This window comes from Eptesicus fuscus, chromosome 17 (genome assembly GCF_027574615.1).
Source record: "Eptesicus fuscus isolate TK198812 chromosome 17, DD_ASM_mEF_20220401, whole genome shotgun sequence".
Classification (NCBI taxonomy): Eukaryota; Metazoa; Chordata; class Mammalia; order Chiroptera; family Vespertilionidae; genus Eptesicus; species Eptesicus fuscus.
In genome coordinates this window covers 59,156,464-59,172,428 of record NC_072489.1, presented here as the reverse complement: position 1 = coordinate 59,172,428, position 15,965 = coordinate 59,156,464, and the positions used below count along the sequence as shown (strand labels likewise).

Here is a 15,965-nt window from a genome sequence, read left to right as displayed (position 1 = left end):
CTCCGGAGACCAGGGCCTCTGGGAGTGATGGGACAGCACATTCACGGTCCTGGGGGAGGGGCCCCATCTCATCCACCTTGACCAAGAGCTGAACAAGTAAAAACACCTTCAAAATATTTCTGAAACACTCTTCATACATTTCCTCGGGGGTTTGGGCCTTTAACGTGACCATCGGAAGGACAATGAAGTCGTTCCATGACGATACCGGGTTATTCTGACCGAGTTCCTGGAGGAGAGCAGCATTCTGAGACCTTTCCCCTCAGATTCACAACCGAGTGCGGAGGCCGCAGCTGCCCTTGACGTCTCTCCACCTACCTCCGGACCGGAACGTTACATGGCGCCCAGCCTCTCCGAGCGGAGCGGTTTCGCGTATGGCCCCGGGGAGCGGTGGTTTGAGAGAGAACAGGCAGCAGGCCTTTGGGTGACCCTGACATCAGCAAGGCTTTGTTGGGTCATCAGGATGACCTGTCCCCCACCTGGCACCCAGGTCCTGAGCAAGCGCTCCACGCCCCCGGCTCCCGGCTGGGCGTGCCGAGGTCAGTGCCCACGACTGGGACTTGGGTCCTGACCTCAGCGACAGTGCTGTCTAGAAGGAGGAAGTGGCCCTGACGACCCAGCCAACACATCACATGAAAGGTCAGAGGATTCTGGGAGTCCGTACTTGAGAGGTGAGGCTGGGAGGGTGCGCTGAGCGGCCCGCGCGGTGGGCGGTGAGGACTGCTGGGCAGGGTGGTCCCCGGCCGCGGCGGCAAGGAGGTCGGGGCACAGCACGGCCGTGGTGCTCAGCCAAGAGCGGTTTTGTCCTGTCCCCCGACCCAGTGCGCATCTGGAGACATTTGCGTTCCGCACATCTCGGGGGGAGTGGCGAGGGATAGGGACACGGTGCACATCCCACAGTGCTCCGCAGAAAATGATCTGGCCCAAAGGTAGACACTACCGGGGCCTCGAGGGAGAAGGCGACAGAGGGGTGGGGACCACGGAGCCAGCTGTGGCCAAGGTCAAGGTGAGCTGCAGACATAAACCAAAATGTTCCCCTTCCCCAGCAACCTCAGAGACGCCGGCTCCAGCACCACAAGGCAGGGCCTTCTCCCTCCCCACCCCGCCCCCCGCCCCGGTGCCAACCACTGATTTCTTCCTCTAGCTCAGCGATTCCCCACTGTGTGGGGGGGTGTTCCCCAGGGGACATTCACTGGCTGTGACAGTGCCTTCCCACGTGTGGTACAAGTGCTCCGTGAACTAAACCCCATGCACCCCTGCGGGCGGAGTCTAGTGTCAGCACAGGGAGACACAGCCCTCCTCTGGGACTGGGCAGGGGAATCCCTCTGTGGCACACACCAAACAAGTCAGTCCAAGACTGATGACATGGCCACCAGCTGCTAAAATATGCACTACCAGTGTTAGTGGAGAGAAATGGCACGCCTTAAGGCACATAAGGGGAATGAATGCCACACAATGATAGTAATCAGTCATTAGCGAACGTTGTAGTTCATTATTAATAACTAGAGGCCTGGTGCACGAAATTCGTGCATGGGGTGTGTGTGTGTGGAGGGGGTTGTGTCCCTCAGCCCAGCCTGCACCATCTCCAATCTGGGACCCCTTGAGGGATGTCCGACTGCCCGTTTAGGCCCGATCCTACCGGGATCGGGCCTAAACGGGCAGTCGGACATCCCTCTCACAATCCAGGACTGCTGGCTCCCAACTGCTCGCCTGCCTTCCTGATTGCCCCTAACCGCTTCTGCCTGCCAGCCTGATCACCCCCTAACCACTCCCCTGACAGCCTGATTGATGCCTAAAACTGCTCCCCTGCCAGCCTGTTTGCCACTAACTGCCCTCCCCTGTAGGCCTGGTCACCCCAAACTGCCCTCCCCTGCAGGCCTGGTCACCCCAAACTGCCCTTCCCTGCAGGCCTGGTCACCCCTAACTGCCGTCCCCTGCTGGCCTGATTGCCCACAACTGCCCTCCCTTGAAAGCCTAGTCCCTTCCAACTGCCTTTCCCTGCTGGCCATCTTGTTGCGGCCATCTTGTGTCCACATGGGGGCAGCCATCTTTGACCACATGGGGGCAGCCATCTTGTGTGTTGGAGTAATGGTCAATTTGCATATTACTCTTTTATTAGATATATTATGAATAACAGGACATTGTAAAACTTAAGTTACAAAACATTTTTAAAAACGTTTCTTACATACCGTTATATTGGCTGGGCTGCAAAAATATTCATAGTGGGCCACATGTGGCCTGTGGGCCGTGAGTTTGACATGCTTGGTGTAGGTTATGCTAGGACAGGGCGGATGGGGTAGTTAGAGCATGTGAGCTGTGCCTATAAATCTCAGGCACGGATTCCACAGCGTGGCCACGAAGGGCTTTCTTATTACCCAGGAAGAAATACGTCCCATTGCACATCAGATTCTGAGGTACAGAGCCCTGAAGGACAGGGACAGAGTGTGTGTGTGTGTGTGTGTGTGTGTATGTGTGTGTGTGTGTGTGTGTGTGTGTGTGTGTGTGTGTACACACATTTGTATATACAGGGTGGGGCAAAAGTAGGTTTACAGCTGTGAGTATGTGAAACAGAGTTTATTCTTGTATTATTATTTAGTAACTAGAGGCCCGTATTCATGCAAGAATAGGCCTTCCTTCCCCTGGTTTTGCTCCTGTCCGCCCGGGAGCCTGCAAGTCCTCGCTTCTGGCAGAAGCACCGCTCCTGTAGCTCCCTCCGCCGCCCCTCCCTCCTCATAGCAGGGGTCCCACCCCTCCTGACCTCTCTGTGCCTGCATATTCAAATTAACCCTCCATCTTTGTTGGGTTAATTTGCATACTCACTCCTGATTGGCTGTGGGCGTAGCGGACGTATGGTCAATTTACATGTTTGTCTATTATTAGTTAGATCATTGTGTTATTCTTCATGGGAACAACTGTAACCCTACTTTTGCCCCACCCTGTAGTTGAGGCGTGGGCCCCACACAGTGAACCCAAGGTTCTACAGCTTTGAACTTCTGGGTTAAGGGACCCAGAGTCACACAGAATCCCTTTCCCTCACACATTTCACTTTAGGCAAATAAACCGGAAATTTCTTCAAGCCTGAGGGGCTCTTTGAGAACCTCAAATGCACGCCCGTCTCTCCCCTGCCCTCCGCCCGCATGGCTCAGGCGTCCCGACGGTCGGATCCATCTGGGAGTGTGTCACAGGCCTTAAAGATCTCTGAGCATTGGCTAGACATAAACTTGTCAAATTAATTACATCCTTTCCTGTCTGCGCGAATTACAGCTTTAACATATTTCACAGCCACTTTGGTTAATTAACACAGCGTTAACGGGCGGAAATTGCACCGTGAATTATCACGCACATGCTGCCCTTCCCATGTTACTGCCGTTACCTTTACATATCTTCCCCCAGTGGAAAGTCGCTCATGCAGACGCCAGAGCCTCTCGCAGAGAGTAAAGCAGAAAATGGAAGTTTGCACAGAGAGAGAAGGAGCTCGGGCCTCTGGCTGAGGCCCCATTCCCGCCCAGCCTCCCGGAGAGGGGGCGCCCAGCAGGCCCGGGGACCCCTTGCCTGCCACGTGACCTGGGAACAGCAGCACATCCTGGCCAAGCAGCTCCACGAAGCACGGCCGAGGAGACAGAAAACTGCTGCTGTCCGGACTGGAGAGGCCCAGCTTTGCTTCCTTTAGAAAATGCCCTGTAATTATTACACACACATTCACATACACTCACACACGTGCACACACTCACACACATGCATGATCACACATCCACACATGTGCACACACATACATGTATGCACACACACATACACATGCTCTATTATGGAGCCAACCCACAAATATCAACCGTCTGATTGGCAGTGACAGGGCAGCGCTCAGCGCTCTGGGCACCGTTGAATGTGCAGATGCTGGGACCACAGACAACCTCTGGGCGGGGCCCTGTCCTCGCCTGCTCTGGGACCACGTAGGCCCACCCGACCCTCAGGTGACCTGGGGCCACAGTTTCTGCCTCTCACATGGTCTGGACGTGTCGTTGGAACAAAGCGTGGAGGGCCAGCCTCTCCTGTCCCAGGATCTCCTCCGGGGAGCCCCCCAGCGCAGACGCCGCAGGGCGTGGCCGTCGCCGGGAGCGCAGCCAGGGACGGAGAGCTGCCCTGGGAGGGGTGAGTGACGGAGAAGCAGCTCGCGGCCACCTGGCCGGGCCTCGCACCTGGCACCTGGCCTACGGGGGGGTCTGTGCTGGGGCTCCACCGGGGAAGCGAGGGCCACTCACCCGCCCGGTAGCTCCAGCCGGGAATGTGGATGGACAGCTGGTTGGCGTGAGCACTGGTGTGACCGCCGTTGTGACCGGGAGCCCCGTGGTCTCCCTCCCCTTTCCTCGCAGTGATCTGCCGAGTCCCCGCATCTGCGAGTTCTGTGCTTTCCGTCGGAGCGGGGCCACTCCAAGGGCATGTGCCGGCCCCCAGGTGCACCTGCCCCAAGGAGGGGTGCAGGGCGGGGGCCCAGCGCGGGCCCAGGAGGCCGGAGCCCTCCACCAGCTGCTGCTTCAGGCTGCTGCTGATTGGCCCTCCGGAGGCTGGGCCGTCGGCCCCATCTGGCGTCAGTCTGTGAGAACTGCAGTTCAGGTTGAGCGACAGGACCGACCTGTGCGTCTGGGGGCCGGCCGGCTGCGTTGGCTCCATGGGGACGGGGAGGGACCTGTCCGGAGAGCAGGTGGCGTTGGGGCACCGCCGAGACACCCTGAGGTGCACACAGGAGCTGAACAGCAGCGGGCCCTGCCCCGACCGCGGGCGGCCTGGGGAGAGCCTGTCCTCCCCGTGGTCCACGCCGGCCACCCAGTACTGGCGTCCGTCACACAGCCGTGCGTGGGCCTCCGGGAACTCCAGCCACGTCCCAGGGCTGCTTCCGGAGGGGTCCGTGCAGGCGAGAGGTCTGTGGTGCCAGCCTGGATCAGTGCCGCCTGCCAGAGCAGGGGGGCCCCTGAGCTGAGGGTCCTGGGCCCTGCACCGGGTGCACAGCGGGTCCCCCCCAGGGCCCCATGCCAGGGCCCTGGCTGGGGGGCCCACGCGCCGGGCGGTGATGGTGATGGAGGCAAACCCCTTCTGGGGGCTGCCGCCCGGCTGCCTCTCCTCTCTGGGGGTGAGCGCAGGCTCAGGTCCGCACGCCCCGGCCGGTGGCTGCGGTCCCCGCTGGCCGGGAAGGAACGCGAAGGCCCTGTTGATGGTGACTCCGCTGCGGCCGGCCAGAGCGCGCTTCCTGGGCCACGTGGGCGGCTGAGCGGCGGCGCAAGGCACGGGCACGGCGGCCCCCTTCTCCGTGGGCTTGTTCTCATCCATCAGCTGCGAGATGACTAAGGAGGAAATCATCTTCGTGTCCTGGGATGCCAGCGTCTCCTGCGAACGGAAAGAGATCGGCATTATTCCAGCCACGCGCTCCAGCGCCCGCCCCAGCGCCCGCAGGCTCTCCGAGGGCCGCAGGGCGCTGCGCCCAACGCTCTCATCCGAGGCCTTTACCCTACGCCAGTGGTCAGCAAACCGCGGCTCGCGAGCCACGTGTGGCTCTTCGGCCCCTTGAGTGTGGCTCTTCCACAAAATACCACGGCCTGGGCGAGTCTATTTTGAAGAAGTGGCGTTAGAAGAAGTTTAAGTTTAAAAAATTGGGCTCTCAAAAGGAATTTTAGTTGTTGTACTGTTGATATTTGGCTCTGTGGACTCGTGAGTTTGCCGACCGCTGCCCTAGGGTTTTATGAGGAATGAGATGACGAATATGGCGAATTTAGCACAGTGCTTGCTGGTGGTGAGGACTCGCCCCTGCCCCTCCCACCTGCCCCTCCCACCTGCCCCCTCGGCTGTCACCACCGCAGAGGCCCCCGCCATCGGGTGACCCCCCGACGGGCATCACCCAGCAAGACACCCCTGGGGGCCTTTGGGGCAGGTTACCGAGAACAAGACCAGTGGAGGCGTGGCGTGTCCCAGCAGCGGGACGGCTGTGTCACGGGAGGGGGTTCGCGTCTCCCCCACGGGGAACAGCAGGAGCCGGGCCAGACGGCACCAGGCCTCGGTTTCCAGGAGAGAGGCTTGTGTGAGGGCAGGAGGCAGCCCGCCCAGCTTCTCCCTCCCTCCTCGGAGGTGGCGGGGGGAGGGGGTCGGTCCCAGAGCTCTCACAGGCTCCTGCTCTGCCTCTCAGCTCCCCAGCCCCCACCAGAGCCCGGCCTCAGGACCCCCAGCACCGGCCTGACCTGGGCTGCGAGGCGGTGGCCGGTGAGATGCTCCCCGCCCCCACGAAGCGGGAGGAAGTCACGGCTTTGCCACCTGCCAGCGACAGAGGGACCCGCCCTCCGAGGGACTCAGGAGGGGTCGGGAAGGGGACCCCGGGCACGGCCTTGCAGGATGGCGTGGATTTAGACGCCCGGGGACGCGGGCGGGGGAGGAGGTGTCGCCCACGCGGAGCCCACGGGAGAGGAGGAGGTGGCCGGGGAAAGCGAGAGGCAGGGAGACGCAGCGACGCCGAGGACAGCAGAGCATGCCGGGCCGAGCACGGGCCAGGGACAGGATCACAGGGTCCCGCGGCCCAGCACCGAGCTGACCTGCAGACGGCCGCCAAGCGGCATCGGCTCCGCCCGGGAGTCACTCGTCGGCATCAATGCGGACGGACCGCAGGCGGCTGAGCGTGTAAGCTCGCTTCTCCCCGAGCCGCATCGCTCACCCGTCCTTCCTCACGCCCTGGCCTGTCGTTCCCTCCCCACCTTGACCTTGACCGAGGCTGTGGGAGATGCCCTGGTCAGCCCCCGCTCCGAGGACCCTGAGGACCCTGGCCCAGCGCGACTGGAGGAAGATGCGTTTCTCTTTTGAGAAGAGTCCCACCTGCGGGGAGAGGTCAGCCGTGCCCTCCCCACTCGGGGTGGATCCCACGAGGCTCCTGAGCCCTCTGCCTCCTTCCCAAGGCCTTCACTGCAGGGTGCGCTCAGCTCAGCGAGGAACCGGCCACGCCACCGCCGTCGCCGCCCTCGGAATGAGTCGGGCTCCTCCTCTGGCCTGAGCTGAAGAACCTCGGAGCCTTCTACCCCCTGTGATGACGTCACCAGAATGTCCGTGCCCCCCCCCCCTGGGGGGGAGGGGCGGGCTGCCCGCCCGGGTGTCTCTCCTTAGCAGGGACAGAAATCGCCACTTTGACGTTTATATCTGAGGCTCCTTTGACAAGTCAAAACAAAGTGTACACAGCCGTTACTCCAAAGATGTGTCGCCCCGGCTGGTGTGGCTCAGTGGATAGTGTCGGCCTGTGGACTGAAGGGTCCCGGGTTTGATTCCAGTCAGGAGCACATGCCCGGTTTGCGGGCTCCATCCCCAGTAGGAGGCGTGCAGGAGGCCGCCGATCGGTGATTCTCTCTCATCATGGATGTTTCTCTCTCTCTCCCTCTCCCTTCCCCTCTGAAATCAATAAAAACATATTTTTTTAAAAGATGTGTCCAAGAACTATTTTACCCACTGCCTCCCTCAGACACACATTTCTCCTCTTTCTCCCCAGCTTCTCGGGACTTATGTCCCACCTGCCTTTGAGGATGCCGGGTCTCTGGCCCAGCAGCGTCGTCAGCGTGTACGTTTCCGCGTGTTAACACCCACCCAGGCGGTGTCGCGTCCCCGCGTCTCACCTGCTCGCAGCACGTTGTACTGAGGTCTGCAAACCGGCTCATCCAGAAAACTGAGCCAGGCGGCGGCTGCTCAGCACGCAAGCCGTTACCAGACCGATGGGTCTCCATTTGATGTCATGAAACACCGATGACACTAGATTATGAGGACCGTTGTCACGTAGACCCAGCCACATTGAGGGCGCTTATGACTAACAACACAGATAAAAGCCAGTGAAACTGTGGTTTTTGTGGGTTTTTTTGAAAAGTAGCGAGTAATGAACTGGAGAAGGCACTGAACCGTGACGCCTGCGCCACAGACGGTCCAGGCAGAGATGATCCGGCGCGAGGGTGAGCTGGCAGCGGCCGCGGCGGGAGGGGCGAGGCACAGGGCACCAGTCCTGCCTCTGGCGTGCTGGGCGCCGCGTGGTGCGGAGAGCGGCTCACCCCGGGGAGGGGCGCTGGAAACACGGGCCGTTCGGTGCAGGGACAGCCTTTGTGAGCAGTTTCGTAAACACAGACCGACGGGGATGTCCCGGATGTCCCCACGGCGCTCTGAGTCCGGTCAATCTCACTGGTGCTTCGCTGCGAGACGGACGTCGGACGTGAGTCTGTGTTACGGATGGGCCTTACGCGGCGGGCGCTGTGACGAACCCATTTTACAGATGAGGAAGCTGAGCCTCGTTTGCGTGGCCTGCCCAGGGCCACCGGGTCAGGGAGCTCCCGCTGAGCGTCTGTATTGTTAGCGATCCCCGCACACGCGGCACAGGGAGAACGGGGATCTGACCGCAGCTCGGAAGCGTCAGGACGCGGGCGGAGCGGCCTGGGGTTGGGCCTCGGGCCCAGGGTGCCATCCGGTGCCACCACTTCCCAGTGCGCTACCCTCCGTGGACGAAGGAGCGGCAGGGACCTGGGCCTGGACCTGGGCCTGTGGGAAGGCAGCAGCTCGCACTGCCTCCTCCGGTGAGAGCGGCATTCCTGCTCCAGAGGCTGAGAGCACGCTCTTTGGGCCGGACCTGGGCTCGAACCTGGCTTGACCACTTACTATACAGTCTGTGACTTCGACAAGTCATCTAACGTCTCCAGCCTCAGTTTCCCCGTCTGCAAAACAAGGACCCGAGACCTATTTCGCTGGATTGTCATGAGCGCTAAGAGAGAAGACACTGAAAATCTTCAGCTTGCAGCTCAGCCTATAGGAAGCACCGATCACATTTCTCTCGTTATTTACCCAGCATGCACGTGTATAGCACCGGCCGCGGGCCGGGCACCCGTCCACACACCGCAGTCACAGCAATGAGCACCATAAACATCACGTCTGCCCTCACGGAGCGCATGTGCTGCTTATCATTCTAGCCAAGGCTCTTGGCGCTGCCCGGGCCAGATTGGCTCAGTGGTTAGAGTGTCGGCCCTCAGACCGAAGGGTCTCGGGTTCGATTCCCAGTCAAGGGCATGTACCTGGGTTGCAGGCTCAATCCCCAGCCCGGGTCAGGGTGCAAGCGGGAGGCAACCAACTGATGTTCTCTCTCTCTCTCCCCTCCTCGCCCCCTTCTATTCTCTCTAAAAAAATCAAAGAAAAACATCCTTGGGTGAGAATTAACAAAAAATACATACATGAAAAAGGTCATGGTGCTCATGATAAGGCAAGTTTTACTCTTGATTGCGAAATCAGAAACCAGAAACTGGACGGACAAGATGAAAGGCGTGTCGCCGGTGAACGTGCACTTTGGGGAGAGAGAACTTGGCTCTCCTGCCGGCTGCCCAGGGTGGTACCGGCACAGGCAGCAGGGGAGGTGCCAGGCAGCGCTGGCGTGGACGCCGGGCGCAGGAATGCACCCCAAGGAGCCAACGCCGAGGTTTGGCCGCTCCCGGGGGCTAGGCACAGCGGAAACCGGCGCGGCCCCGAGAGGGTGTGGCCGCAGGAGGACAGATCGGGGGACAAAACGACGCTACGGCCGTGGCTGGAGGGCGCTGGGACGAGGGAGCCGGGCAGCTCTGGCTGCTTGAGAAACGGGTCCGGCAGGCCTGGGCGGGGCCGAACATGAACTTGGGTGAAGACCACACTGCCAGCCTCAAGGACTCTCACCTGCCGCGACACCCACTCCGACACAGGAGACGCCGCTCTGCTCCGAGGTCAGAGGTCAGAGGCCAGCAGGGGAAACCCTCACCGGCCCGGCCCCACGCAGGCTCGCTTGTGGGGGATCAATAAAACCACTGCGGTGAAAACACGACCGAACGGCCGTTGCTGGGAATGAAAGAGCCGCTATTCCTGCGAGCAGGGTCGTAAGGACCTGTTATCAATAAGCGTCACGTGAATAGAGGCACCAACACAGAAAAAATGCACCAACGGCTTTTAAAAGCCCAAATCGACACAAGATGAAACAGGAGATCCTAAGCGTCTGCTGCTGTTAGAGGAGCGGACTCCTCCTCAAAACCCGTCCCGGAGAGAAAATCGCCAGGCCCAGGCGGTCTGGCCGGAGGCAGGGAGTGCGAGTTTGGGAGAAAGCCAAGCCGCCCAGGCAGCCCCGGGCATACCTGGGAAAGAGGAATCCTGTCCAACGCTTAAGGGGAAAATAATGCCGATATCACACAGGTCCTGAGACAACAGAAGGCTAGCATCGCAGCTCCACCAGACGATGACGTGACAGAAAAGAAAGGAATGCTCTGGCTGGTGAGCTCAGTGGTTAGAGCCTCGGGCTGCGCACAGAAGGGTCTGGGGTTGGATTCCAGTCAAGGGTATGTGCCCTGGGTTGCAGGTTCGATCCCAGCTCCCGCCGGGCACGTGTGGGAGGCAACCGATCGATGGGTCTCTCTCACATGGATGTGTCTCTCTCGCCCTCCCTCTCTTCCTCTCGCCTTCCCTTTCGCTTTCTCTGAAAATCAGTGGGAAAAAAGGTCCTTGGGTGAGGATTAACCAAAAACAAAACAAAATAGCCAACGGCAAAGCCAGCGGCTACGGGGCCCAGGCACCGGACAGGGTTAGCGTGGGGTGGGCGGCGCCGTGCCACCGGAGCCGCAGCCAGGAGCCGCAGCCAGGAGCCGGTCGTCTGCTGCAGAGAGCTGAGCCCGGAGCAAGGCTTCCTTTGAAGTTTATTAAACCTGCGCGTCTCCAGGGCCTGGGGAGAAGGAGCCTGCAGTCCCAGAGCTGAGCAAGGCAGTGGGGGGGGGGGGGGGGGGTGCGGGGATTTGCACCCCACTGGCGAGCCAGCCTTGTGGGAGTGTTTTCCACGTACTCAGCAACTCGGCTGCAGTTCGCATTCGTGCATTTAGCAGGAAAAGCAGAACTGCCGTGAATGGAATCACAACTCCACTCCAGGGCCCGCTCCGCAGCGGGAGGCTCAGCCACCCCGGGCAGGGGAGGGGGACTTTCTACCACCAGCAAGGGCACCGGCTAGGAAACACGGGAGCCGGGGGAGGGGGTGGGAGGGGTCCTGTTGGTGGCGGGAGTCTCTGCCGTGCCCCTCACGACGGGGAAGCCTTCGTACCCAGGAAACACCCCGACTGCTCCAGTATGGAAAGGTGAGACCGAGGGACACAGACACCCAGTGACCCCCCCCACCCCCACCCCCAATTCACACAGACCTTCTGCCGAATGCCGGGGAAATTAATTCACGGCACAAGTGAAATCTGATATAAAAATGTTAAGGAAGAAAAATAAATCCTGCTTATTTTGTGATTTTTTTTTTTTTTTTTATGAAAACGGTCAGCATGTCCAAGACCAATACATTGGAAAGGCTGCACGTGAAATCCTCCCGTGCGTCCTCGGTAAACCTGCCACAGAACGCTGAGGTTTCTGAAACTTCCAGAAACAATGAGGCTTCTCCTGACAAACATAAAGTGCCGAACAAGGACACTTCAGACCGAAGCTGGGAACAAGCAAGCACCCCCAAGGTCACGGGGTGCTGCCCGCACAGGAAGATGCAGCAGCAGGAGGCAGGGCCCTGGAGGGAGGGGCCACCCTCCTCATTTCAGGGGACATGACTTGTCCCCCTGCAAGCTCAAGGGCTCAAGCTGGAAATCGTTCGGACTCCAAGGAAAGCCATCAACTACAACCAAAGCACCAAGAACCAGCGACTTCCACAGAGAGCAGCGTTAAACCGCGAGGAAACCTCGGGAGAAAACAGCTAACAACGGCAAGGACATCATGACGTATCCAGGAGCACATCTAACCCAAGATGTTCCCGACCTGTGTCGAGAAAATCACAGAATTATGCTGGAGGAAATACAAGGAAAACTCGGTGGATTGCGGGGTGGGGGTGGGTGGGAGGGGAGGATGACATGTTTCTGAATTTTAACCTTTTGCACTCCGATGTCGAGTGTGACTCCACACCGTTAGCATTAGAATAAAGGAATCGAGAACAAAGCAAGCGAGTGCAAAGGGTTAAAAAAATAAAAATTGTAAAGTCAATGCTGCCCAAATTAACTTATCCATCCCATATTCGATTTAAGAAAAACTGACAATAAATAAAATAATCTACAGTAGGTCCTCGGGTTACATTGGAGATCCGTTCCTATGGTGCGACATAACGCGATTTTCGCCGTAGGTCGGAACCCACCTACATAAGCACCTACGTCACTCACATGGAGCACACACACAGCAGTAATGAAGTGAAACAGCAAAAAAATTTTAAAGGAAAGATAACAATTCCTGATCTTTACTTGTGGTAAATAAATAATAAAAAACATAAAGCACATATGTACAGACGTCGAAATGATGGAACTTCTTTTTAGTAAATAAATGGGAGATGGCGATGTAACCACGAGACTATGTACATCGAGTCCAATGTAACCCGAGGACTGCCTGTATATATAAAAGCCTAAGCGACCGTTATGACCAGAACGACCTGAATGACTGGTCGACCAGTCGCTATGACATGCACTGACCACCAGGGGGCAGACGCTCAATGCAGAAGCTGCCCCCTGGTGGTCAGTGTGCTCCCACAGCCAACCTCCCGCGGTCCCTCCCCCCAGCCAGTCCCTCCCCCAGGTCAGCCGGCCAAGCTCCCATGGCCCCTCCCCTCCTCCTCCTTCCCCCGCGCCCCCCCCCCTCTGGCCTGCAGGCCCCATCAGGCAGGCCCCAATTGGCCCAGCCCCGATCAGGACTGGGAGAGATGGCCCCAATCGGCCCTGATCACTGGCCAGGCCTAGGGACCCCACCCGTGCACGATTTTGTGCACCGGGCCTCTAGTAAAATATAATTGTCAGTCTGAGTATAAATGTATGTGGAAGAGAGACCAGCCAAGGTGATTGTGATACAAGTGGGATATTGCCATGCTACCCACCGAAACGTACTCCATTTAGTAGAACAATGTGGTGTCCGCAGAGGGGACGATGGAGCCGTCAGGGGAGCAAAACGACGTGAGATGCCCACACCCTCGGGACGGGGAGAGGGACCTTTCCGAGCAAAGGGACGAGAATAGCACATTCCACTGGGAGTTCGTTTGAGGATAAAGTCATAGTATGGTCCATCTTTAGAGCCATACACAAAACTAAACTGCGAAAGAACTAAACGCATAAACATAAAAGAGTGACATTAGAAAATAATAGAAGGCTATTTTTTATAATATTGAAAGTCTTCTGAAAGAAGACAAAACACCCAGAGGCCATAAAAGAGGAACATCTGACAATAAAAGAACCAGTAACTTTTATATGGCAAATGTTACAACTTAGCAAATTAAAAGACAAGCAGCAGACTGGAGGAAAATATTAAAAGCATTACTACCCAGGCTGTAAAAGTGACTCACGATGCACTCACACGGTTGTGCAACCGTCCCCACCGTGATAAAGAGGAAAGGGAACTCGGGATAAAAGGAAGCTCTTTAGGAAAGGGAGGCAAGGAGGGGACACGGCTTCACAGAAAAGTAGGTGCAACGAGATCGTGGACATTAAACGACGCTGGAGCTCTTCAGCAATTAGGAAAATATAAATTAAAAAAACAATGTTTAAATAAAAGAAATTAAAGCAATAGTTTGTGCATCAAAGGGTATTATTAAGAAAGTGAAAAGGCTACCTACAGAATGGGAGAAAATACTTACAAACCATATCACCAGTAAGGATCTAGAATCCAGACTGTATAAAGAACTCCCACAACTCAATAACAAAAAGACAAGAAACCCAATTTAAAAGTGGGCAGAGGACCAGAAAGGACACTATTCAAATAGCCATCGTGCCCACGAAAAGATGCTCAACACGATCAGCCATTAAAGAAATGAAAATCAAAACCACCACGAGGTAATATTCCATATCCACCAGTTGATTATAACGAAGTCCAAAACAAAACTAACAGAAGACGGAATACTAAGTGTAGGGGGGGCCCCGGAGAAGCATCCCCAGACACGGCCGTGAGAAGGTAGAAGGTGCCGCTGCTGCGGAGAACAGTCCAACAGCCTCAAAGAGGTAAACGTGGAACTCCCATGTAACCATGTGACCATGGGAGCTCATGTGTATACCCCAACGCGTGGGAAACTACTCAGACAGATGCCTGTATCCACATGTTCCTGTCAGCACTGGTCACGAAAGCCAAAGGGTGGAAGCAACCCAAGTGTCCCTGAACCAATGGAGGGATGAACACGTGGGTACACATCTGCACAGTGGAGTCCTGTGCAGCCATGAACAGGCATGAAGCACAGGTACCTGCTGCACCATCCTCAAAAACATCATGTGTTATAAGAAGCCACACAAACATGTATGTAAGAGGAGCCAGGCATAAACATCATGCATGTAAAAAGAGCCACACAAACATCATGTATGTAAATGGAGCCGCACAGACATCATGCATGTAAAAGGAGCCGCACAGACATCATGTATGTAAAAGGAGCCGCACACAAAAGGTCATCTATTATGTGATTCCCTGTCCATGAAATGTCCAGACCAGGTACATCCATGTAGATAAAAGCGGTGGCTCGGACGCGGGGAGAGAGGAGAAGTGCTGCCTACAGCAGCCGTCACCAACCTTTCGGCCCTCACCGACCCCCGGCTGTCCACGGACCCCCGGCTGGTGACCGCCGGCCGAAAGGGCACAGGGCTCTTCCGCGGGAGTGACACTGCTTTGGAGGGAGACACAGGGGTGGCCGCACCGAGCTGCACACGCTCCATGGTTACACGTTCTGTCATGTGCAGTCCACCTCCTTTAAAAATTAACGAGGAGACACCTAATCTTTCTTCCATTTGGCGCACACACGCGCATACACGTGCACACACACACACACACACACACGCACCTATAGAAACCCAGTGTCTGCACGCGAGAACGTGAGCGCACACTGTGCTCACACGTAACCCGGTAGAGCACCTGGGGATGGAACCGGGCACCATCTGTCCAAATGGAAAACGCACACAGTTTGTGGCACGAGTCTCGCTTCCAGGATTCAGTTCCGCACGCGCTCCGAGACAGACGTGAACGCGCTTCGTTGGTTTTAAGAAAATGAAACACGGTAAGAAATAAAAATCTGGCAAACGGGTGTTGCTGGTTTGAGAGCCCGGAAGAAGGACCCAGAGGGCCATTTGGTCTCTAATTGCCTTGGAACATCCCGGAAATCGCCCATAAATTCCAGGCGATGTGTGTAAACACCGCTGCACGGCAATAAAAGCGGGAGAATGTGTAATTTTCCCGACAACGCATCCTCTGTAGTTCCACCACATGGCTGTGTTACAAATTCAGCCATTCTCGTGCGACACTGCGGGACACACCGCCACACAGTCACCCTCAGTCACCGCGCTGGCCCGCCCCTGCCGGCTGCTCCCGTGTGGCTGGCCGTGGGCCTTCGCCTGGGAAGCGGGGATGCCACCCCTGCCCAGAGGCCGCGAGGGGGAGGCGGGGAGTGCGCGCAGGGGAGGGGCCCGCGCTGCACAGCCACGGGTGAAGCGCGCAGCAACTGTGGGCTGTGATTAGGGCCTCGAGGGGCTGGCATTCTGGAAGGAGACGTAGGTCATTCCGATTCGATGTTACATAACCCAGGTCAGGAGGGCTCCGAGCTGTGGGCACAGGTAAGGAGGGGAGAGCTGACTGCAGGGCAGGTCCCTCCACGTCGCCTCTCAGTCTACAGCCACTGCCCACCCGCTGGGCCCCTCACCCCCAGACTGGCCCGCGGTGCCTGGCTGAGACCGACATGGACCTGCTTTTCCCGGAGGTCACAGACGCCCTTTCTCCACGCCGTGCCCCTACCATTAGCACGCACGTCTAAGCGCGCCTGTGTTCGCTCTCTGGAAAATAAACTGTTGAAAGAAAAATCAATTTTCATTAGCGGTGCAATTACTTTCAAGAAAAATCCTTTTTCAAATAAAAGCATCGAGGGCACTCGAGAGCTGGTGTCAGCCTGACCTTCCCGGAAGGAGGAGTGTGCTGGGACCCGGGGCTGTCACCGC

At 57.5% G+C, this 15,965-nt stretch overlaps 1 protein-coding gene across 2 annotated transcripts in view; it reads right to left on the bottom strand.

Annotated features, from left to right (window-relative positions):
- The window catches only part of C17H10orf90 (chromosome 17 C10orf90 homolog), a 123,572-nt gene that overhangs the window by 25,961 nt on the left and 81,646 nt on the right, over positions 1-15,965 (bottom strand). For both annotated transcript variants that reach the window (XM_054729193.1, XM_054729194.1), the window contains one exon: positions 4,254-5,373. In XM_054729193.1, coding sequence (XP_054585168.1) covers positions 4,254-5,373 — 1,120 coding nt within the window. The remainder of the gene's footprint in view (positions 1-4,253; positions 5,374-15,965) is intronic.